Source organism: Cricetulus griseus, chromosome 6 (genome assembly GCF_003668045.3).
Source record: "Cricetulus griseus strain 17A/GY chromosome 6, alternate assembly CriGri-PICRH-1.0, whole genome shotgun sequence".
Lineage (NCBI taxonomy): Eukaryota > Metazoa > Chordata > Mammalia > Rodentia > Cricetidae > Cricetulus > Cricetulus griseus.
In genome coordinates, this window is record NC_048599.1 from 85,577,308 (window position 1) to 85,602,155 (window position 24,848).

The 24,848-nt window shown below is 44.9% G+C and overlaps 1 protein-coding gene across 50 annotated transcripts in view; it reads left to right on the forward strand.

Annotated features, from left to right (window-relative positions):
* Positions 1 to 131: 131 nt before the first annotated feature.
* Positions 132 to 24,848, forward strand: part of Madd (MAP kinase activating death domain) — a 44,963-nt gene continuing 20,246 nt past the window's right edge. For 8 of the 50 annotated variants that reach the window (XM_027422539.2, XM_027422554.2, XM_027422545.2 and 5 more), the window contains exons 1-21: positions 132 to 289; positions 3,657 to 3,798; positions 5,098 to 5,694; positions 6,053 to 6,356; positions 6,841 to 6,972; positions 7,431 to 7,544; positions 8,943 to 9,023; positions 12,737 to 12,915; positions 13,235 to 13,470; positions 13,624 to 13,780; positions 16,855 to 16,958; positions 17,042 to 17,232; positions 17,583 to 17,836; positions 18,083 to 18,222; positions 19,173 to 19,274; positions 20,618 to 20,677; positions 21,030 to 21,132; positions 22,022 to 22,208; positions 22,304 to 22,454; positions 22,716 to 22,922; positions 24,544 to 24,597. In XM_027422539.2, the coding sequence (XP_027278340.1) occupies positions 3,740 to 3,798; positions 5,098 to 5,694; positions 6,053 to 6,356; positions 6,841 to 6,972; positions 7,431 to 7,544; positions 8,943 to 9,023; positions 12,737 to 12,915; positions 13,235 to 13,470; positions 13,624 to 13,780; positions 16,855 to 16,958; positions 17,042 to 17,232; positions 17,583 to 17,836; positions 18,083 to 18,222; positions 19,173 to 19,274; positions 20,618 to 20,677; positions 21,030 to 21,132; positions 22,022 to 22,208; positions 22,304 to 22,454; positions 22,716 to 22,922; positions 24,544 to 24,597 (3,412 nt within the window). In that variant the 5' untranslated portion in view covers positions 132 to 289; positions 3,657 to 3,739. The remainder of the gene's footprint in view (positions 290 to 3,656; positions 3,799 to 5,097; positions 5,695 to 6,052; positions 6,357 to 6,840; positions 6,973 to 7,430; positions 7,545 to 8,942; positions 9,024 to 12,736; positions 12,916 to 13,234; positions 13,471 to 13,623; positions 13,781 to 16,854; positions 16,959 to 17,041; positions 17,233 to 17,582; positions 17,837 to 18,082; positions 18,223 to 19,172; positions 19,275 to 20,617; positions 20,678 to 21,029; positions 21,133 to 22,021; positions 22,209 to 22,303; positions 22,455 to 22,715; positions 22,923 to 24,543; positions 24,598 to 24,848) is intronic. The other 42 variants (XM_027422543.2, XM_035446419.1, XM_027422549.2 and 39 more) reach the window with 10 other exon arrangements.

Consider the following 24,848-nt stretch of genomic DNA (forward strand, 5'->3'; position numbering starts at 1 on the left):
TAGCCCAGTGCTTCCCATCGCGTTCCCACTCCCACAGCGGTAGGTGTGTGCGTAGCCGCCTTCCTCCCTGCGCTCGGTTTGGTGCAGCCCCGCTCCCCGGGCTGCGAATGGTACGGCCCCGGCCCCCTCAGCCTCCCCCTCCCGCAGCAGGTCGGAGTGGTACGCGCCCCCCGGTGCAGACGCGGAACTGGCGCCCGCTCGCCGCGGCGCCGGGCTCGGAAGCGAAGAGCTCTCCGCGGCCGGCCGGGAGACGTCAGGAGGGCCTGGCAGGTTCCTCTGAGCTGGGGAGGTAGGGGAGCGCGCGCCCCTGGGATCCCTGGGTGGGTCTCCGAGGGCTAGCGGCGCCGGAGAGGAAAGCGGCTGCAGGAGGAAAGGGTCTCTGAGGCGGCCCTGGAGGAGCCAGCGCGAGGGGGCGTGGAGCCTGCTGAGAAAGTGAGGCGGGGGTTCGAGGCGGGGCGCCCGCGCTGCTGAAGGGCTGCGGGCTGGCGCTGAGCTCCGCTCCCGGGTGGCTAGCGGCGCTGGTGGGGGCGAGGAGCTGTCCAGCAGGTGAGGGGGCGGGCAGAGCCGTCCAGCCCCGGGCCCGAGGAAAGTAGCAGCGCCGGGCGCGTGCGCGTGTGCGCGTGCGTGCGCACGCCTTATTTTTGATTAGCGTTTGGAGAACCACGTTTGGTTCTCTAATACACACACACACACACACACACACACACACACACACACACATATATTCCCATTTCATCCTTCAGTGTTGACTTGCTGAAGACTAGGCACACCATTTAATCTTTGCTGCAACTGCTCTCCTATCCATCCTCCTGCACTCGATTCTTCCTCGTGCTCTCTCCTCCTCCCTCAGCCCTAACCATCGCTGGCTTCATTGCTCCAGTTCTCCCCCACGCTGGACCAGTCTGCTGATGAGCTTGCAAGGTCACTGCTTGGGGAGGAGGAGGAAGGGGAGGAAGCCTTCGGTGTGCTCACGTCAGCGAAGATGTCATATCGTCCTTGGGTCGGGTTCCTGTGGTTTTTACTATGAGATCCTGCCCCAAATGATGTCCTGTGGGTTCGTAGCATGGGCATTGTAGGCTAAAAAGGCATAGATTACCTAAAAGTCCGTGAATTCTAGACGTAGGTAGTGATATAGGATTATAACAGAAAGGAATGCATTTAGAAATTTGGATTATAGCGGGACAGGAGCTAGGGGCTCTACATTAGTAAATAAAATTGAAACAAGAGGTAGATCCTGAGGCAGGCTGGTTATGAAGACTGCCTGAGTTATAGGTGGTGTTAGAGGAGTTAGTGCCTGTGGAGAAGGCAGAGCAGGAGAAGAACAAACAGCCTTGATTATCTCTGTAGTCTGAGTATCCGAAATCAGTGGCTATAGATGGGATAGGAATTACAACTAAAAATATATCCTACCACTGCTAGCTAGCATAGTCCCAAGATCTTGAATTCTTGCAGCTGTGAAAGACAGGAAGACTGTAGAATATGGTAATTGACTTGAATTGGGAGAGGGTCTTCATCTCACCAAAACTAGAAACGCCCCTGTAACTATTTAACTAGAGAAAGCTTCAGCACCATTTTTAGGATTTTAGTCAGAAGATGCTTCTGTTTTTCAGTGTAAACCTTCCTTTAAAGACAGCCTACAACTCAGGTCCTACAAACCCTGTTTTATGATCAGGGGCTGTAAATAGGTCTTGTTTATAGCTAGATCTTTCTGTATAGAACACATGACTTTCACCTGTATCCCACTTCATAGCTTTGTTTCTCTTAGGAGGAGGGGAGCTCAGCTCTATAAGGGTGCCCCACTTCTGCAATATGCTCCTGTCAGTGGTAGTTGGGATTATTAAGAGTGATGAACCCCAGAAATGACTGAACGTGTGACACTCTCAGGAACTTGGTGGCGAAGAGCTATTTCTGAAAGCCGCAAGTGGGATTTAAAAACAAACCAAAAAACACAGACAGAAGTGAAGATAGCGTGATTCTTAGTAGGTGCTGTCAGTGGGATAAGGGTTTCCACGTTACGAGAAGTGAAATGTTATTGGCCATGGCTGGCTTTGGAGTAGCAGCTGCTAGAGCACTGTTCGGTCACCAAGCAGGGGAGGGGCTATGGCTCTGCTATAAATAGTCCTGGGAGCCTGAGTCGCTATGGAGACAAAACTGAATCCTATTACCTATGGGTCCTCTATTGGGAGCAACGGGGAAAGAGGGAATAGTATTTTGAGGACATCAGAGGTATTGTAAATAGGTCTTATTTATGAGTAGAGGAAGTTAAAAGAACTCACTATCTAAATCAAATAGTGCCCTCAGTATTTCAGGCAATGTCTATGTCTGTAGTATTCGAGTGTGCACAGCAAATGCAGTGGAATGTGTTTAGGCGTGTGTGGCAGTGTAGTAGGATTGTGTTTATGTGTGTATGTGTGTACATACGGTGAACATGGTCTCAGTGTGGCCATAGAAGAAAAATTTTGGAGCACCTGAAATACGCTATACTGGAAGGAAACATTTAATTTAGAAGTATATGAAAACCTAATAGGAAATATAGATTCTTTAAAAATATGTCTGTTTATTTTATGTGTGTGTGTGTGTGTGTGTGTGTATGTGTGTGAGCATGTGCACATGCACTCTGTGAGTGCAAGGCTGAAAAAAGTGACAGTTTCCCTGGAACTAGAGCCCCAGGCAGCTGTGAGACACCCAGTGTGGGTACTCAAAACGGCGCCTAGGTCTTCTGGAAGAGACAGCAGTGGTCGTAACTGCCAAACCATTTCTCTGGCCCCAGGAAATAATTTTTAGTATGTTTAGAAATTCCCTTGAACACCCCCCCTATACTTCCAGTATTTTCAGCCGCTAATTCATAATCTCTGCAAGATAGAGAAATATCAGGCTTCCTGGGAATATATTGCTTTACAGACTCCAATCCCAAGACCAGACTAGACAAGAGCTATTGGTTCAGCACCAAGGGCAGAGGTAACAGCTTCTGGCCCCCTTTCTAGCTTGAACTGGGAAAACTGGTCAGAGATGAGACAATCAGGACATAGACGTTCTTCACGTGAGATCACATGAGCTAGAATACCCAGCTGTCTGAGTGCAATTAACTGGAAAGTCCATATGATAGTTACACATCAAGCTGAATGCCGCTTAGTGAAGCAGAATAATTAGGTTTCCATCTAGACTGAAAAGCACAGATTAGTGCTGTTCAAACAGTCTGGTTGATCTTGATCACCCCTGAAGTATTCCTGAAAGCGACTTTTTTGTTACCGTAATTATTCAGTCTAGATTAGATTGTCTAGGTCTGTTTTTCAGAAGCAGAGCCTCGGGAACTAGGCTGGAAATGAGCTAGTTATTAGTGCTGAGCCATTCTTTTTCCAACTCCTCTTCCTTCTCTTTTTGTGGTGCTAAGGATTGAAACCAGGGCCTTGTGCATATTAGATAAGGGCTAGACAACTAAGCTACACCCTCAACTCCTATCCTACTTGAAATTTGACTCTCAGAGTCTGTTGGCCTCTGGGAGCCCATAATCCTAGACAAGTGTCAAATTCTACCCTGAGTACTGCAGTGGAAGGCCTTCTGACCTGTGCCCCTGACTGAGATGAAACTAAGAGGGATGATTGCCTTAGGCACAGCAATGCATATTTATCAGTACTTTTCCCCTATTGGATTTTCAGATTATATCAGAATTCCTCCTGGGAACGCTGACTTCTTGCTAGTGCCCTGAAGTTTCTCTGCGATGAACTGATAAATTGGAACCATGGTGCAAAAGAAGTTCTGCCCTCGGTTACTCGACTATCTAGTGATCGTAGGGGCAAGGTAACCAAGAAGGCTGATAATTGTCTTGTTCTCTGAGGCAGCCACAATGTCCTCAGTTATTCCCAGACCTTATTTTCATGTTGCTTTGCATATCTTATTCTACCCTATTGTTTTACCCTGATGGGAACATTGATGTTGTTGTAAGATGGTGTAAGAATATCCGTCTGGATAAAGAACAAAACTCAGCTTTGTTTTGTTTTGTTTGAGATAAGGTTTCTCTGTATAGTCCTAGCTGACCTGGAACTTGCTATATAGACCAGGCTTGCTTCAAACTCAGAGATCCACATGCCTCTGACTCCCAGGTGCTGGTACTAAAGGCATATGCCACCATACTCAGTTCAAAACTCAGCTTTCAACCTACATCTTTGGGTAGGTGAAATGGCTCAGTGGGTAACTGCTTGCCACCAAACCTAATGAGCTGGATTAAATTCCTGGGACCCACATGGTGGAAGTTGCAAGATATCCTCAGACTGCCACTTATGTTCTGTAGGATGCATGCTGCCCCTCATAGGTAAATACATGCTAATTTTTTGTTGTTGTTTTTGATTTCAAGACAGGGTTTCTCTGTGGCTCTTTGGAGGTCCTGGTACTGGCTCTTGTAAACCAGGCTGGTCTCGAACTCACAGTAATCTGCCTGCCTCTTGCCCCCCCCCCCCCCCCCCCGTGCTGGTATTAAAGGCGAGCGCCATCACCGCCTGGCTACATGCTAAATTTTTTTAAAAGATTTATTTATTTATTATGTATACAGTGTTCTGCCTGCATATATTCCTGCAGGTCAGAAGAGGCCACCAGATCTTATTACAGATGGTTTGTGAGCTACCATGTAGTTGCTGGAATCAAACTCAGGACCTCTGGAAGAGCAGCTAGTGCTCTTAACCTCTCATCTCTCCAGCCCCTACATGCTAAATTTTTAAACTCATACTCTGTGACTTTGAACACATATACTCTTTATAGCCAAGTCTTCATAGTTTGTAAAAAAGAGAGAGCACATTTTACTCCTCTGCCTGCATATAGTCTTGTGACAATTTGTTAGCTAAGACACTTTGAAGGGTACTGATCATCTTTAAGTGCTATTGATTATTTTATTGTTGAAACTTTCAAAATAGTGTCTTCATGACAGTGCATACTTCAGTCTGCCAGTTAAACTTGGCAAGCAGTCCCCAGATATCCAAGATCCTATAATTAGCTTACTTTATCTGAAAGTATCTTTGAGCTTTATTTGTTGATTGTGGCTAATGTGTTAGTGTGTTAGTGTGTTATATGCTTTTGGGCTGCTGAGTGTGTCTTTATGTCCTTCAGGCACCCAAGCAGTGATAGTGTGGCTCAGACTCCTGAACTGCTGCGGCGGTATCCACTAGAGGACCACCCTGAGTTTCCCCTGCCTCCAGATGTGGTGTTCTTCTGCCAGCCAGAGGGATGTCTGAGTGTTCGGCAGCGGCGCATGAGCCTTCGAGATGATACCTCTTTTGTCTTCACCCTAACCGACAAAGACACTGGAGTCACCCGTTATGGCATCTGTGTTAATTTCTACCGTTCCTTCCAAAAGCGAATGCCGAAGGAAAAGGTGGAAGGTGGAGCAGGACCCCGTGGGAAGGAAGGAGCTCATGTCACCTGTGCCTCAGCAGAGGTTGGCACTGAGAGCTCAGAGAGCAGCTCAACCTTGCAGCCTCCTAGTGCTGACTCCACTCCTGACTTGAACCAGTCTCCTCGGGGCAAACGCCATGCAAAGGCAGGCAGCCGCTCCCGAAACAGTACCCTGACATCCCTGTGTGTGCTCAGCCACTATCCTTTCTTTTCTACCTTCAGAGAGTGTCTGTATACTCTCAAACGTCTGGTAGACTGCTGCAGTGAACGGCTGCTAGGCAAGAAACTGGGCATCCCACGAGGTGTACAAAGGTATGGTTTGCTGCTTATACTCAGAAGAAAGGGGAAACACTCAGATATTAATATGATTAGTCTGTGCTCCTTTAGGACTATTTAAATAGTTTGGTCCCAATCTAAAGACTGTAGTTATATTTCAAGAAATGCTGAGGAGTTTGATGTTTGATGGTGGATATGCCATGTTCTATCGTGTTCTATCATGTAGACCTTTCTACACCTGTTTTTGTCATCATATATACCCTCAGGTCCCCTCTGAGATTAGAGAGTGGGCTTTCCTAATAGTACTCCTCTTCCAGTTATAGTGCTTTTATTGGTTTTCAGCAGGATCAGCTGCTAATGTTTCTGTGTCTGAGTCTTGCTATGGCCTCCTCAGGGACACTATGTGGCGGATCTTTACTGGATCACTGCTAGTGGAGGAGAAGTCAAGTGCCCTTCTGCATGACCTTCGAGAGATTGAGGCCTGGATCTACCGTTTGCTACGCTCCCCAGTACCTGTCTCTGGGCAGAAGCGAGTGGACATTGAGGTCCTACCTCAGGAACTCCAGCCAGCTCTGACGTTTGCTCTCCCAGACCCTTCTCGATTCACCCTGGTAGATTTCCCACTTCACCTTCCCTTGGAACTTCTGGGTGTGGATGCTTGTCTTCAGGTGCTCACCTGCATCCTGTTGGAGCACAAGGTGAGAGGGCCAGCTCTGCAGACCTTTCTAGGGAGAGAGCTATCCAACTCGTTGGGAGCTAGATCATGAGTTTGTTGAGGATAGGAGCTATGTGTCCTTTTCATCTTTTTATTTCCAGGAGGTAATGTGGTGGCGGGGATATAGCAGGTATTTGGTAGACACGAGTTGAGTTACAATATTGATATCATGTGGAATGCTTAGTTGAGTTATCCTTGGCTATACTGATTTCATTCTCTGGGGATATCAGTAGTTCTCTTTTAGTGTGTAGTCCTAGGATAGGGAGTGACAGAACTAAGAGAGTTGATTCAAGGGAGGATTACTCCAGTGTTTTATTACTACAGAGCAGGGAATGGAGCCATGGTGATTGTGGAGATAAGCTGCAGCTGTAGGCTTGGTGAGCCTGAAATTAAACTGGAGTGCTGGGAGCTGTTTCCTAGCAAATCTTGTTTTTCATGCTGAGTGATTTATGGTGTGGCCATGGCAGGTGGTACTACAGTCCCGAGACTACAATGCACTCTCCATGTCTGTGATGGCGTTTGTGGCAATGATCTACCCCCTGGAGTACATGTTTCCTGTCATCCCACTGCTCCCCACATGCATGGCATCAGCAGAGCAGGTGAGTCTCATGGTGTCTTCCTGCTGTGATGTCCCTGGCTTCTCAAGGGAGGAAGCACACACCAAAGAAGTACAGGTCCTCTGCCCCTGGTAACTTACTGGTCTGAAATTTGGGTGGATTTGAACTGATTATATGGTCAAACTATGCTATTTGTTCTTTTGTTTGTTACAGTTAGTAATTATAGGCTACTTGCTACGGTACTATAGATGTTAATATAATGATATATATATATATATATATATATATATATATATAGAGAGAGAGAGAGAGAGAGAGAGAGAGAGAGACCTTTCTAAAATCTGAAAAATTATAAATTTTGCAATATATCTAGCTGCAAGTATTTTATGAAAGGGATTGTCTGAATTTCCTTTTCTAGAAAAATTCTGACTTGATAAAGTACTTAATAAATTTTGTCAAATTTTGTTTTTGTTTCTTATTCTTTTTTATCTTTTCCACAGCTACTCTTGGCTCCAACCCCGTACATCATTGGGGTTCCTGCCAGCTTCTTCCTCTACAAGCTAGACTTCAAAATGCCTGATGATGTGTGGCTAGTGGATTTGGACAGCAATAGGGTGAGGCATTGAACTAAAGCATTAAATAGGATCTTGTTCTAGACCCAGTTACATGTGGTAACTGCTTTTTGGATTATTTCTATTACAACACTCATTTAAAACAATTTTTTTTCTAACGCTGCTTTGACTTTATTATTTTTTTCCGCAGATTTTTTTAATTTGAATTAGAAACAAGATTGTTTTACATGACAATCCCAGTTCCCTCTCCCTCCCCGTCCTCCCCTACCACCACCCCCAACTAAAACCCTACCTATCATATCCTTTCTGCTCCCCCTGGATGGTGAGGCCTTCCATAGGGTGTCATCAGAGTCTATTGTATCCTTTGGGATAGGGCCTAGGCCCACCCCCATGTGACTTGGCTCAGGGAGTATTCCTCTATGTGGAATAGGCTCCCAAAGTCCACACCTATGCTAGGAATAAGTACTGAACTACTACAGGAGGTCCCATAGAATTCTGAGGTTTCCTCACTGATGCTTTGACTTTATTAAGGAGATAGGCCATTGGCTATAGAATTTAGTCTGGCCTGATTTAAGAGCTCCTTCCACATGCTCCCAGAGCCACAAGACTTCTATTTTCATATATGCCATTATATAGATAATCAGATAATAGTTTTCCTATGTTTTAAGTAAGAATATATTTCTCAGCACACATTTAAAATTATATTAACATTCTGCAATGTGAGTATATTAAAACTCTGGTAGAAAGCCTACATTTTGTTCATTATTAAATTTTAGAAAATAAAATTAAGTGTGGAGGTGGGCCAGCAAGGTCGTTTAACAGGTAAAGGCAGTTGTCTCCAAGTCTGACAACCTGAATTCAATATCCAGGACTCACATTGTAGAAAGGGAGAATTGACCTCTGCAAGTTGTCCTTTGTCCTTCACATGTGACACAGAATGCCTCCTCCCTCCAAACATAAATACATGTTTAAAAAATAAATAAAAGTAAGTATAGGGGCTGGAGAGATGGCTCATCAGTTAAGAGCACTGACTGCTCTTTCCGGGGACCTGACTTCACTTCCCAGTGCCCACATCAGGTGGCTCATGACCCTCTGTAACTCCAGCTTTAGGGGATTTGATGCCTCTAACTTCTGCTAACACCCGCATTCATACACATAATTAAAAAATAATGGAAGTAAGTATTAAAAATAAGTAAATGTGAAGAAGAATAATAATAAAACCCTACTATCCAGAGATAGTCACCAATGTTATGTAGGTGTATTTCTTTTCAGGCATGTAGATATAGCTCATATATGTATACATATCTCTCATATGCATAGGATGACATGATAATATTGTGTCTATCAAATCTCCCTGTGCATGTTATTTGCTCTTATGTAAGCAGAGCTCCTGGACAGTTCCTCTTAAGGTCATGTGTTTTTCTCTTTTCTCTGCTGCAGGTGATTGCTCCCACCAATGCAGAAGTGCTACCTATCCTGCCAGAACCAGAGTCATTAGAGCTGAAAAAACACTTGAAGCAGGTAGGTAAGAAATGAAAGGAAAGAAGGGGAAGGCTCTGCAAGGTGGCTCAGCAGGCAGTGGTGCCTGCCACCAACTCTGACGACTGGGTCCCACATGGTAGAAGGAGAGACCCTCTTCCTGGAAGCCACTCTCTGAGCTCCACAGATGTGCTGTGGCACGCATGCACCCACACATGTACACAAACTCAACACAGAGTACATTAAAATTCCATACAATGTTTACATAGAGGAAATAGATGATATAAGGGTCCTGTAGGGAGGGAGCAGGTCTAAGAACCTTCATGCGGAATAGACTTGAACAGGCTTAAGGAGAGATATATCTGAATTTTGCGTAGCAGGATGAATCTTAAAAGGTTCTTTCTAGCTGGGTATTGGTGGCACAGGCCTTTAGTCTCAACACTCGGGAGGCAGAGGCGGGTGGATCTCTGTGAGTTCGAGACCAGCCTGGTCTACAAGAGCTAGTTCCAGGACAGCCTCCAAAGCCACAGAGGAACCCCCCCCCAAAAAAAAAGGCTCTTTCTAATTCATTGTTTGCTCTGTCACCCTGTAATGTACATGATGCTATGTATATGTATGCTTCTGGTCAGGTGTGGTGGCGCTCACCTGTAATTCCAACACAGATTGATGCAGGGAATTGTGAGTTTGAGGCCAGCCTGGCTTACATGGCGAGACAAACTCAACCTAAACAAACAAAACCAAAACCACCATTCATGCTCTGTGTTTTGTCATATCTGCCGTTCTTTGTCTTTATAGCACTCCTTCAGTCCTGTAAGGTGGAAGTTAGAAGGTTGTACGGATTTGCTCCTTACATCAATTCCAAAGTCCCTATAGATACCCTTTCTAAAAAAAATCCCTTTCTTTGTGTAATCCCATCCACCTACTTTTTATTGATTTAATTATTTTTTCTTCTGCATGCTACAACACAGTGCCTGAAGGTAAAGCATGATGGGCTCCATTCCCTTCCCCTGATGTAGGTGTCATGTGGGACCACCAGTAGATAACACTGAGTTCTAGTCTCATTTGAAGGCTCATTAGAAGTCTCTCTCTTTTTTTTTTTTTTTTTTTTTTCCTGTGTCGTCTGAAGTACCTAGTAGTTCCTCTAGAAGCTAGAGTCTGGATGGCATTGAATGGAACCAGGTCATTCCAGAATCATCCCTTTCACTCTCGCTTGCCTCATCCTTGCTGATGTAGTATGATACCTTGTGGCCACAGAGCCTGGTGAGGGTTGCAAGTTCAGTGCCCCGGCCTGCGGGGCTCCGGTAATTCGTGGGTTCGAGGTGGATCAAGCCTGAAAATAATGGATGAGAAAGAAGGAGGAGACCAAGCAGGGTCTTTGTCAAGGTCTGACTTTATTGATTATTACAAGGAGTTTTTAAAGAGAAAGGAGGAAGCAGAGAAAGAGGAGGTGGGGGGAGGAATGAATGTTAATTGCTCTCAGGCCAGGTCGGGGTATCTGGAATCTCCTGTGTTTACCCCAAGCACTACCTAAGGAAGTGGGGGAAGGAATAGGTGTTAATTGCTTCTCAGGCCAGGTCCCAGAACCTGAGGGGTGGGATGCTAGACTAGCTGGCAGCTGGCTAGGCATGGGGGGGTCACCAAGGCTGGCTTCTGACAGTTTAGCAAGTTCATTCTTTTTTGTTTTGTTTTGTTTTTCCGAGGTAGGGTTTCTCTGTGGCTATGGAGCCTATCCTGGAACTAGCTCTTGTAGACTAGGCTGGTCTCGAACTCACAAAGATCTACCTGCCTCTGCCTCCCGAGTGCTGGGATCAAAGGCATGCACCACCACTGCCCGGCTTCATTCTTTTTTTTTTTTTTTTTTTTAACGCTTTTTTTTCCTCTTACTTTCCTTTTTCTTTGTTGTTGTTGCTTTGCAAGCAGTCTCACTTTGTGACTCTGGCTGTCCTGGAACTCACTATGTAGACCAGGGTGCTGGGTTGAAAGGTGTATGCTACTCTGTGACTGGCTGGCTGTGTCTTTTTTTTTTTTTTTTTTTTTTAAGATTTATTATGTATACAGCATTCTGTCTGCATTGCAGGCCAGAAGAGGGCACCAGATATCATTGTAGATGACTGTGAGCTACCATGTGGTTGCTGGAAATTGAACTCAGGACCTCTGAAAGAACAGCCAGTGCTCTTAACCTCTGAGCCATCTCTCTAGCCCTACTTGGATGTGTTTTATTTTATTTTATTATTTACCTATTTTAAAGATTTATTTATTATGTATACAGTGTTGTGTCTGCATGTATCCCTGCAGTCCAGAAGAGGGCACCAGATCTCATGATGGTTGAGCTACCATGTGGTTGCCTAGAATTGAACTGAGGACCTCTGGAAGATCAGATAGTATTCTTAACCACTGAGCCATCTCTCCAGCCCCTATGTTTTTCATTCTTGATGACTGCTTAAGAAAGGCTAATGTGAAGCTAGCGTTGGTGGCACACACGTTTGATCCTAGCACTTAGCGGGCAGAGGCAGGCAGATCTCTGTGAATTTGAGGCCAGCCTGGTCTACATAGTGAATTCCATATAATCCAGGGTATTTAATGAAACCTTATCTCAAAAAGAAAGGAGGGAGGGAAAAGAAAGAGAGGGAGAGGGAGAGAGAGAGAGAGAGAGAGAGAGAGAGAGAGAGAGAGAGAGAGAGAGAATGGGAAGAGCAAGTGCTATATGAATTTATGCCTGTTTACTACTGTGTATTCCATGGACTAGCAGTATTAACAACACTTGGCCTTAAACCACAGAATGACCCTGATGTATTAATTCCAAATATATTGTAACACCAACCCAGGTGATTCCTAAGCTCACCCACATTTAAAACACAATAATGGTTTAGATCAGTGGTTTTCAAAGTACACCATGAAGTTTCTTTGAGACTCATCTAAGTTGGGAACTTGAGACTTTAGTTTTGTTCTGTTTTGTCTGGGGGGTGGCAGTTGTTGTTTTCATAGTTGTGGCTGTCTTGGAGAGGCTCTAGGTTCTTGTTGTTTTGTTTGTTATTGTTGTTTGTTTGTTTGTTTGTTTGTTTTCGAGACAGGGTTTCTCTGTGAAGTCCTGGCTGTTCTGGAATGCACTCTAGACCAGGCTGGCCTCAAACTCACAGATTTGCCTGCCTCTGTTTCTTGAGTGCTGAGACTAAAGGCGTGTCCCACCTGGCAAGGCTCTGGTTTTTTATGTCCTTCTAAGTAGCTCTGTTTTTACAGTTCGCTTGTTCATATTTCTATGTGTTTTTCAATTTGAAAATCATTTCCTGGCTTAAATAAATGGAAATCTTTGTCTTTGGCTTCAATTTTATTTAAAATGCCTTGAGCTTGGTTGATTTAAAATTGACAGCTACATAGTTCTGGCTATTTTCTAAAAGCTAAGTTATTTGGATTTTTTTTTTCAAAGATACTTACTCTAAAATGGGTTGGTCATAATTTTCAAACAAGTACAGTTCTTTGTAGAGAATTTTGTGACCAGAGAGTGACAGGTAGAAGACTTTTTTTTTTTTTCAAGACAGGGTTCTCTGTGTTGCCTTGGCTGTCCTGGAACTCACTTTGTAGACACAGATGGCCTCAAACTCACAGAGATCTACCTGCCTCTGCCTCCCGAGTGCTGGGATTAAGGGTGTGCACCACCATCTCCTGGCTGGTAGAATACTTTAAAACAGCCTTCTCCTAGGAGCCAAGATTGGCTGCCTAAGAACCTGTCTTATGTGAGAACTTTTTGTTGTTCCCAGGCCTTAGCCAGCATGAGTCTCAACACCCAGCCAATTCTTAATCTGGAGAAATTCCACGAGGGCCAGGAGATCCCCCTTCTCTTGGGAAGGCCTTCTAATGACCTTCAGTCCACACCTTCCACTGAATTTAATCCACTCATTTATGGCAATGATGTAGATTCAGTGGACGTTGCAACGAGGTAAGACCACTAGTTCCTAAGTTTGTTTCTCTGCTCTCTTGGTTTTGGGAGAGACCACTTCCCAGAGCCAGATTTACTTTATATATAATGTGTGTGATATTTGGTTATATTTCCTACCTTAGCAAAAGTAAGCAGAAGAAATAGTTCACCTTCTCAGCATGAAGAGAAAGGTTGATGGTTCTTTAAGATGTCTCCCCATGATGGTGGTTGAAACCTGTTAAGCGATGGTATTAGGAGGTGGTCTAAGGCCTTGGATTATGGCTATCCTAACATACAGGGTATGGGTCTTGGATTATCTCACCACCCCCTTCTTTCCCAGAGTGGCCATGGTACGTTTCTTCAACTCTGCTAACGTGCTGCAGGGCTTTCAGATGCACACACGTACCCTGCGACTCTTCCCCCGACCTGTGGTAGCTTTCCAAGCTGGCTCCTTTCTGGCCTCACGTCCCAGACAGACCCCCTTTGCTGAGAAACTGGCCAGGACTCAAGCCGTGGAGTACTTTGGAGAATGGATCCTGAACCCTTCTAACTATGCCTTCCAACGGATTCACAACAGTGAGTCAGTCCACCTGCTCTCTGCTTGCCCTATTGCCTTTGCCCCTTGTTGTCTCTCCTTTGCTCCTTCCCTTCCTTTTCATTGCTTTAGACTACCCACCTTCTTCTTTTCTCCACTGCTCACTATTTTTTCCTTTTTTCCTCTTTGGGTAGATATGTTTGATCCAGCCCTTATTGGTGACAAGCCAAAGTGGTATGCTCACCAGCTTCAGCCCATCCATTATCGAGTCTACGACGGCAGTTCTCAGCTGGCTGAGGCCCTGAGCGTGCCACCAGAGCGTGATTCTGATTCTGACCCCACTGATGACAGGTGAGCAGTCCCTTGTGCCAGCAGGCAAAAATGTCATAGCAGTTGCAGATGTCTTTGAAGCTTTGCATTATGTTTTAGTCGGTTTTCTTCTTTAAAAAAGATTGATTTTTGTGTGTGTGTGTCTGTCATCTGTCTGTCTAGTGTCTGTCTGTCCATCTAGTGAATGAATGTGTGTGTGTGTGTGTGTGTGTGTGTGTGCTATCTAGTGTGTGTGTAAGACAGAAGAGGGCATAGGATCCCTCAGAACTGAATTACAGGAGTTTGTGGCACACGTAGCTTGTTAGGTGGGTGCTGGGATCCAAACTCTGGTGCTCATGATTGTGTGGCAAGCTGTCCTCACCACTGGGCCATCTCTGCAGCCTGTTTCTTCCTCCTCCTCTTCTCCTTCTCCTACTTCCTTGAATATTTAAAATTTATTATTTGAGAGTTTCACACATATATGCAATTTATCTTGATCGTATCCTCTCAGCTTGACCTCCTGCTTCTCCCTTCTTTTTGTTTGTTTTTGTTGTTTTTTGCTTGTTTGCTTTTGTTTTTTGATGTAGGATCCCATGTAGTCCAGACTTACCCCTGACTCATTATGTAGTTGGTGTTGACTTTGAACTTCTGATCCTCCTGCCTTAACCTCTGGAATGCTGGGGTTATAGATGTATACCAGCACATCCAGTTTATGTGATACTGGGAATCAAATCCAGTGCCTCCTGCCTGCTAGGAAGGCACTCTGCCACCTGAGCTACAAACCCAGTACTTTGTTTGGTAGGTTGCTTTTGGTGTGTTTTGGTTTTATTATTTATTTAATTTTTTATTTTATGTGTTAAGTGTCTTGCCTGAGGTACATGGAGGGAAGAAGAGGGCACTGGATCCCCTAGAACTAGAGTTATTGTAAGGAGTCTTTCTGTTCCGTCAGCCAGCTCCCAAATAATGACACAGAGACTTATTATTAATTATGTAAGCTTTGCCTTAGCTTAGGCTTGTTATTAACTAGCTCTTATAACTTAAATTGACCAGTTTCAGTTAATCTCCATTCTGTCACATACTGCCCATCCTGTTTTTCCCATGTCCCCTGGTGTCTCTCAAATTCCTAGATTTATCTCCTACTTCCTCGATGTCTGCCTGGAAGTCCCGCCTATATCACCTGCCTGGCTATTGGCCATTCAGCTCTTTATTAAACCAATCACAGCAATATATCTTCACACAGCATACAAATGTCCTACAACAAGTTACAGACGTTTATAAGCATCCATGTGGGTGCTGGAAATAGAACCTGGATCTTTTGGAAGTGCAGCAAGTATTGTTAACTACTGAGCCATCTCTTCAGCCTTTTGTCTGCTTTTATATTTTGAGACAGAGTTTCAATGTGTAGTATAGGATGGCCTCAGACTTGCACAGTTCTCCCACCTCAAAGCCTGGGTTATAGCATAAGCCACCATAATCAGCTCTGATTGGTTTCCTTGACATCCATATTTTATCTTGTACTCTGGCCTTGAGTTAACTGTGCTCTCCTTTGTGTTTTTCTAAACACTGATTGTAGATTCTTTTTCTTCATTTTTAAAATGTACATTGGTGTTCTGTCCACATGTATGTCTGTGTGAAGGTGTTAGATCCCCTGGAACTGGAGTTACAGACAGTTGTGAGCTGCCACGTGGGTGCTAGGATTTGAACCTGGGTCCTCTGGAAGAGATTCCAGTGCTCTTAACCTTGATCCATCTCTTCAGTCTCCCCTTTCTGATTTACTTTGTTTCTATTTTATTTTGAGATAAGGCTTCATGTGTCCTAGGCTGGATTAAAATGACTAAGGATGACTTTGAATTTCTAATCCTATTGTCTCTACTTTCCAAGGTTTAGTATTATAGGAGTGCATTGCCATACCTGGTTTTTAGAGTGTTAGAATTGAACCCAGGCCTGGAGGCACTCTGTCAATTGAGTTATATCTTCAGCTTCTTTTCTTTTTTTTTAAATCAATTTTTTTAAAGATTTTATTTATTTATTTATTATGTCTAGTCTTCTGCCTGCATGCCAGCAGAGGGCACCAGATCTCATTACAGATGGTTGTGAGCCACCATGTGGTTGCTGGGAATTGAACTCAGGACCTCTAGAAGAACAGTCAGTGCTCTTAACCGCTGAGCCATCTCTCCAGCCCCTTAAATCATTTTTTTTTATTTGAATTAGAAGCAAGATTGATTTACATGACAATCCCAGTTCCCTTCTCTCTCCCGTCCTCCCCTACCACCCCCCCAACTAAAACCCTACCTATCACATATCCTTTCTTCTATTCTTCACCTGACTCAACCTTTCTGCTCCCTCATGACCTCTGCATCCTTCCTCTTCTTCCCTTCTCATAGCTCCCTCCCCCCTCTTCACATGCTCTCAATTTGCTCAGGGGATTGTGACCCTTTCCCCTTTTAAAAGGGACAATGTTTGTCTCTTTTAGGGTCCTCATTGTTTACTAGGTTCTCTGGCAGTGTGGATTGTAGGCTGGTAATTTTTTACTCTATGTCTAAAATCCACATAGGAGTGAGTACATACCATGTTTGTCTTTTTGTGATTGGGTTACCTCACTCAGAATGGTTTCTTCTAGTTCCATCCATTTTCCTGCAAATTTCAAGATTCCATTGTTTTTTTCCGATGAGTAGTACTCCATTGTGTAAATGTACCACATTTTCTTTATCCATTCTTCGGTAGAGGGGCATCTAGGCTGCTTCCAGTTTCTGGCTATTACAAATAGTACTGCTATGAACATTGTTGAACAGATGTCCTTGTTGTATGAATGTGCTTCTTTTGGGTATATGCCTAGGAGTGGAATTGCTTCTTTTCTTTAAAAAAAAAAATTCCCACAATTTGTGTGTGTGTGTGTGTGTGTGTGTGTGTGTGTGTGCGCGCGCGCACATGCACGTTTATGTAGCCCTGTGTGTATGTAGAAATCAGAGGACAACTCCCTCGAGTTGATACTTTCCTACCATGTGGGCCCCAGGGATTGAACTCAGGTTGTCAGGCTTGGCAGTGAGAGCCTTAACATCCTGAGTCATCTGGTTCAGCTCCTTCTTCCTTTCTTTTTCATTCTTTTTACTTTGTAGTGGCAGTGATAGTATGGATTATGATGACTCAAGCTCTTCTTACTCCTCCCTTGGGGACTTCGTCAGTGAAATGATGAAATGTGACATCAATGGTGATACTCCCAGTGAGTATACTTGGGAAGACTGGCCATTACTAGGCAGGGATTGGGTTTGGGGTCTAAGGTGGTCTCTGCCTGTCTCTCGGTAGATGTGGATCCTCTGACGCATGCAGCCCTAGGGGATGCCAGTGAAGTGGAGATTGATGAGCTTCAGACCCGGAAGGAGGGCGAGGAGCCTGGCCCAGACAGTGAGACCTCTCAGGGAAACCCTCCACTGCGCTCAAGCTCCAGCACTGCTGCTAGCAGCAGCCCTAGCTCTATCAGCCACGGTGCCCACTCTGTACGTGAGGACTTAGGGGGTGGACGGTGAGAGGATGTGGGCCCCGTCTGTTAGAAAAACTTTACTTCAGCTCTTCCTCTGCCTCTTCCATGTTCTTCCCCTCTTTTTCTCTATAACCTTCTAACTAAAAGCCTCTGAGATGGAGCTTTAACCCCAGAAGAGGGCCATTGGACTTCCTTTAAGCTGTCACTATTATCTGCTTACATAGTCTGTAAGTCCAAAGATCAAGAATATCGTGGCTTTTCATAGGCTAGGAATCTGACATATCTGGTCTGTTCCACTGAACTGAGACTGTGGGAAGGCATCACTGGGCATCAGGTAACCACTTTTTATTCAATGTGACCCCCTAGGAACATGCTGATTCTACAGAGATGGATGATAAGGCAGCAGCAGGCAGCTCCAAGCCCCTCACTCCTGTGCCACCCGGCATTTGCAAATCTACTGTGGACAGGAGACAGACAGAGACTGGAGAGGGGTCAGTGTGCCAGCGAACCTATGACAATCCATACTTCGAGCCCCAATATGGCTTTCCCCCTGAGGAAGATGATGATGAGCAGGGGGAAAGCTACACTCCCCGATTCAGCCAACATGTCAGTGGCAATCGGTGAGAGCCTGGGAATCCCTTTTAGATGGGTGATTAAAGGACCTCACTGCAGTGACCCCGGGTGAGGGTTAATCAGAAAATCTGAAAACTCTTGCTATTGCTATTCTGCCATCCTTAGAGGATAGTTTTTTGAATTAAGGACTTAGGAATTATGGGACAAGAACAGCAACTGCAGTGTAGCATAAGGCCCACTCCCAAGATTAGGTACCCCTGCCTGGGACTCATGGGTGCCACTGTGCATTCAAGGGCTCAAAAGCTGCTGCGGCCCAACAGCTTGAAACTGGCAAGTGACTCAGATGCAGAGTCAGACTCCCGAGCAAGCTCTCCCAACTCCACTGTCTCTAACAACAGCACCGAGGGCTTCGGGGGCATCATGTCTTTTGCTAGTAAGTACCTCAAGCTCTCTCATTCCTTTGCTTCATTTTCTTTCTGGCACATGTTGCTTAGAATTTGAGATGTAGGGCTAGGTTGACATTTGCCCTAATTCAGATCATTTGGGTGATACTGAGTGAAATATTGTTGAGTGAGATGAAAGAAACACCAGCTAAATTATTCAATAACTATGTCTATATGTTTGTATATAGAGTGTGTGTTCGCATGCACACATACATGTGCACCAACAGGCCACAGCATGAACGTGGTGGTCACAGGACAACTTATAGGAGTTACTTCTCTCCTCCCCTGTGGTCCTCGTGATCAAACTCAGGTGGTTAGGGTTGGTAGCAAGTGCCTTTACCCATTGGGCCTTATTGCTAATCCACTTACATATGTATTTCAGACAATACAGACAAAAATTAAACATTAACTTATAAATCATACAGTTTTACATATACTTTATAAAAATATTTAGTCAAATTTGTTTTGGATCTGCTATCTTCTTTGCCTGGTAATGAGCATATTTGAAATATATATATGCAACTGATTTTCATGCTTACTTTTAGCATATGAGGGCTAGAATCACTTATAGACTATAGATTGACTAGGGCTAGCGAGAGCCACCATAAAAGATGATTGTAGTTGTAAGTGTCCTTAGGATCCAGGTAGGAATATCACTTCAGATCAAAAGCATATAAACCACCAGCTTTCATGCAATGTTAGCAGTAAATGAGACTTAGAGATTATTACGGGAGGAAGCCAGAGAAAATTATTACTGTGTTTTGAGCAGACCTGGCCATTTCTTTTTTACCCTAAGTTACTCCATCTTTTCTAAGGTAGAGCAGAGATTTTCTGATGAAGCTATTGGGAGAGAGGTGAAGATGATGCAACAGTTACTGTACTGGAATGCTGTGGATGTTGGTCCTATTAACTCATAACTTTCATACCCTCCCATTTGCAGGCAGCCTGTATCGGAACCATAGTACAAGCTTCAGTCTTTCAAACCTCACCCTGCCCACCAAAGGTGCCCGAGAAAAGACTACACCATTCCCCAGCCTGAAAGGTAATCTCAGCCTTTCTTTTATCAAACCAGGTCTCTCTGAGAGACATGTCAGACATATAGGTGTTTGTCAGGAGTCCTGTGTACCATGAATCATTTGACCTGGCTGTGACCTCATATTGCTTATCATGGCTTTCACTGCACACCATAGGCACTAAGTGGTTGCAGATAGAAATCATCTTTGTAGCTGGAGGAGGCCCTGTTATATCAGTAGGACAGTAGCAGCATGGGATTACCTCTGCTTTGCGGAGGACCTTATCAGAAAGAAGTATATGCTAAACACAGGGATAATCACCTGCCCTGAGTCATCTTCAGATTCCCACTGCATGAACTGGTCCCACAGGAGGAGCAGCTCCACAGGAGGATGTTATGGACAGTCTAGCCATATTTATACAATCTAGTCATTTACTGTGGCTTCATGCCCACTTTTCATCTATCAGTGGTATTGACTGGCTTTTAGGGTCAGACCATATTTCAGTTTCATCTATGATCTTTGTAGCTTGAGGGGCTTTCCTCAATTTAATTTGACTTGTGTATCTTATCAATGGATATTGTGCTGGAATATTTAATTATAGAAAAAAGTACAGTGAGAAGTAACCGTTTTATTGATATAGGATCTTCCTATGTAGAGCCCCTCAAACTTAGACTTCTCCTCCCTGAACCTTCCTAGTACTAAGATTATAGACGTGCACCACCTGTCATATCTAGCTAGCGCTACCAGGGGCAGGGTTGTGGGGTAGATGGATGAAAGGAGGTTAGAGTAGTAATACAGAAAACTAGCTAGTATTGCTACAGGGAACCCTCAAATGGTAGATGAGGGATGGAAAGGTTAGCATCCCTGGCTCTCATCTGGTGCATTTGAAGGGAAGAGTAACTGAGGCTCTTTCATTGCATGCAATGCTTCCTCTCATGTGCTGCACTTAGCCTTTCTACCCATGCCCCATCCTCACTACCGCACCCTTACTCTCCATGACAGCATCTGCAAGATGCCTCCTCTCTGTGGGTACCCACAGCCCTTCGGGATCCCTGTGCTAGATATTTCACACACACAAAAAAAAACCAGTGTTCCGTCTTTCATGCATGTGCCTGTTTAGTATCTGAAGGCCCTCTGTGTCATTTCCCTTGCCCCTGGCTTTGAGAGGTCCCAGGCCTAAGAATGGGCTTTCTTAGAGCCTTGGTTATCTCTTGATCACTTGGCTTCCAGCTTTGATGTGCCCAAGAACCAAGGTTATTTGCACTTTCCATGCTTTGAGAGAGTGCTCAGGTGATCTGACTTACTGCTCCATCAAGGGGTACAGGGGTTCAGGTATTGTGGTGCACCTACTAATTGTGTATTTTTGTCCCAGTATTTGGGCTAAATACTCTAATGGAGATTGTTACTGAAGCCGGCCCTGGGAGTGGTGAAGGTGGGTCTTCCCCGTGAGCTGTGCATGACTTTCCCCCCCCAGCATCTTCTCTGCCTGCCTGAGGGCCTCCTCATGGAGCAAGTGATGTCACATGAGTGACCTGCCTTGCCTATCCCCCACGACACCCATGCAGCCCATGGGGCATGCTGCTGGTGCATGTGGAGTGGCCTGAGTCTCCATCCCAACCTCCTGCACATTGTCATGGCAGCTTTCTACCTGTGTGTGATGTTCTGGTGCCACCCAGCCCAGACCTGCTGGAGAATGGCTGTGGACAATGGCAACCCAGTGTATGATAATGTGAGCCCCCCGACTGTGCCAATGATGTATCTCATTCCTACCTTCCCTACTGTAGGAAACAGAAGGGCCTTGGTGGACCAGAAGTCATCTGTCATTAAACACAGCCCAACCGTGAAGAGAGAGCCTCCATCACCACAGGGCCGGTCCAGCAATTCTAGGTATTAAATGACAGAACAGCTTGTTTTGTTTTACTTTTTGAGTCTCATGTTGCCTACCATGCTTGCCTCAAACTTAGTATGTAGCTGAGGATGACCCTGAATTGATTTCTATTTCCAATTCCCAAATGCTCGGGTTACAGGCATGCACCACCAACACTCAACTGTAGAACAGTTTTAAAGTTCTCAGGTGGGATAATGTTTCCCTATTTTTTTTTTTTTTGAGGGATGCTCAAGATAGGGAGAGAAGCTCTCAAAGCAGTAGATTTAAATTTTTTTTGTCAGCACTTCTTTTTGGGGGGCGGGGGACGTGTTTCAGGAGAGGGTTTCTCTGCATAGCCCTGGCTGTCCTGGAACTCACTCTGTGGACCAGGCTGGCCTCAGACTCACAGAGATCCATCTCCTTCTGCCTCCTGAGTGCTGGGATTAAAGGCATGTACCACTCCTACCCCACTAGTACTTCCCATTTTTAACCAGGCCCCAGGCAACAGTAGTGGTTTATGGTGTGGAGAAAGGTGAAATTTCAGGATTGTGGGGAGTGTGCAAACAAGATCCTTGGGGAGACAGGAGTGGCCATTTTGGAGACTTAGCTTTATGCTTTGCCGTGGTATAAACATCTTGTCCAGTGAAAGAAGGGATGCTCTGGCCGGGCAGTGGTGGCTTACCCCTTTAATCCCAGAACTCGGGAGGCAGAGGCAGGCGGATCTCTGTGATCCGCCTGGTCTACAAGAGCTAGTTCCAGGACAGCCTCCAAAGCCACAGAGAAACCCTGTCTCAGAAAACCAAAAAAAAAAAAAAAAAAAAAAAAAAAGAAAAAAAAAAAAAAAAAAAAGAAGAAGGGATGCTCTGCCAAGGATCAGATGACCACAGAAATGGTTTGTGTGCCCTGTAGTGAGAACCAGCAGTTCCTGAAGGAAGTGGTACACAGTGTGCTGGATGGCCAGGGAGTAGGCTGGCTCAATATGAAAAAGGTGCGCCGGCTGCTGGAGAGTGAGCAGCTCCGAGTCTTTGTACTGAGCAAGCTGAACCGCGCAGTTCAGTCAGAGGACGATGCCCGGCAGGATGTCATCCAAGACGTGGTAAGTATTTGGGCTAGGGAGTCAGAATCAACGGAGCAGAAGGACATGGATGTTAAAGAAAAGTCGCTAGCTCTGGGTCCTGGCTATTGTTGCAGGAGATCAGTCGGAAGGTATACAAGGGAATGCTAGACCTCCTCAAGTGCACAGTCCTTAGTCTCGAGCAGTCCTATGCCCACGCAGGTCTGGGCGGCATGGCCAGCATCTTTGGGCTTTTGGAGATTGCCCAGACCCACTACTATAGTAAAGGTAGGGATCCTACTTGCTGTCTGTTTGTCATTTTCCAGTGCCACTCTGCTTCCTGTTACTCTTTGGGATTGTTTTCTGGTATGTTTGCATGTAGGAAATCTTTTCCTACCATGAAAAATAAGGCCTTAGCTTCCCACCCCCCCATGTTACTAACTACTTCACATTCCCCCCTCTATTCCGGCTTCTCTCCTCTCATTTTCCTGACTTGACTCCTATTTGATGGCTCCTTTAGCCACTGTCTGTATTTGTTCCTTTCCTCAGAACCAGACAAACGGAAGAGAAGTCCAACAGAGAATATAAATACCCCTGTTGGCAAGGACCCTGGCCTGGCTGGGCGGGGGGACCCAAAGGCTATGGCACAGCTAAGGGTCCCTCAGCTGGGTCCTCGGGCACCAAGTGCTACAGGAAAGGGTCCTAAAGAACTGGATACCAGAAGTTTAAAGGAAGAGAATTTTGTAGCATCTGTTGGTATGTATCATTGCATTTGTTATGTCAAAGTGGTCCTGGCTTCTTAAATATATTTCCTTTCTCTCAATTCATCTTGACTTTGTCTTCCCATGCTTGCTTTTTAGAGAGGGAGGGGTTTTTGTCATTTCCAGTAGCATTTTCTTGTACATGTCTGTCTTCCTGCTTACTCTCTAGCTGCCTCACCAGCATCTTTGAGTAATAATGCAAGTTTCCTTAGAGACCCATGTGATGCAGTATAGGGAGTCTGAGCTGTATTCTCTGTCCCTTTTTGTTTGCATCTGAATTGCTTCACATAGAGAAAATATATTCCTGGAAACTGTTAGGAAATATATCTTTGGGATGTAAAATTATGACTATCTGGGTCTCAGCATCCAGTTCCCCACCCCTCCTGCCCCCATCCAAACATTGTCTGGAGTGTGTTCTTTTCTGGCATGTTTGGGTCCTAGACTCCAAGGCCATAGATTTCTGAGCCAGCTCTTCTTTTTGTCTTTCCACCCCAGAATCGATTAAAAACTTGCTTATGTCTGGTGTTTCTTCATCTGCTCCCTGGTGTCTCTTCTTTGGCTCACTACTACTTGACCTTGAGTCATCGAGGCTACTTTCTTTTTGATTCTAGGTCCCTTTTCTCTGTGCTGTACTAAACTGATACTTCTTTGCCATGGCCTCTAGCCCATGTCATAAGTTCTCATAGGAATGAACTAGGTCTCTTCTTAGGACATCTCCAGGTCTCTGGTTTGCAAATATTCTCCTAGAAGCAGTAGTAAAGCTTGGCTTTCTCCTGCCTCATATGATGTTTCAGAAAAAATATATATATTGACATGTTGTCTTGAAAGTCTTGAGTCTACTTGGGCAGATTACTTCCCTACTAGGATCTCTATCACCTCATCTAGGAAATGAAGAAATTATACTTAATTCTGAAGTTCCTTCCAGGAAAGAAAGAAAAAACTATGATTGGTATTCCCTGTGCTTTGTCTGACTGAGAAGCTAGTCTTGGCCATTTTCTGTTCTATTACTTATACTAGAAGCATTTTTCCTAGATAACAACTAAGACCGAGTCTCTTGGTTGAATAGGCAGTAGTTCTGAGGGTAAGTTGGTTAATTGGTAGCAACAGGAAGATTGCTAAGTGAATAACTGATCTGGCCTCTGTCCAATCCAGTGTGTCAAGCAAATTTCTCATGTTTCTGAGATTCTTTGACAGCTTGACATGACTGTCTCTTATCTGTAGCTTGTGAGCATGGCTGTTGTTCAGCTCCTTTGGCAGTCAGAGATCATGGTGTGAGGGGAGTCCACTAATCTGTCTCCAGCCTGCCTAGGAGCCAGTTTCTCATACAAAATAAAGTGGTTTCATGAAGAGCCCTTCTAGCTCAAAGATTCTGCGGAGTGTTTACATCGGGAATCGGATTAGAAATATGTAGTCTTCAGTTCATGATTTGGGATGGGGGCCAAAAAGTGGATCTCTTGATTCCTTAACCCTACCCAAATAAAGGTATCTCTGTACCTCTTAACTGCTAATACAACATCTGAAGCGGAATGAGCTTGGGTGGGCGGGTGGGTCTCTGGTCCTCTGACACATCTCTGACTCTCTGTCTCTCTCTCCTGCTTGCATTGCATCTGGGGTAGAATTGTGGAACAAGCACCAGGAAGTGAAAAAGCAAAAGGCTTTGGAAAAACAGAGTAAGGAACGAATGCCCCTTCCTGTCCCTCAGTCTCCCATACCTGCCAACTTCCCAGGCCCAACTGGGGCAGGCTTCCTTTGTCAGCCCCACCCCAAATTTGTTCTTGGGTGGTATTTGGAGGAAGAGTTGTAAAGACAGGACAGGGGATTCTTGGGGCAGGTGGTGTGTGAATCCTAGGTGAATGACTTGTAAGCTGCTCCTTGCCCCTCCCTTCATTAGCAATCAGGCGTCTACTGTGTAAAATACCTA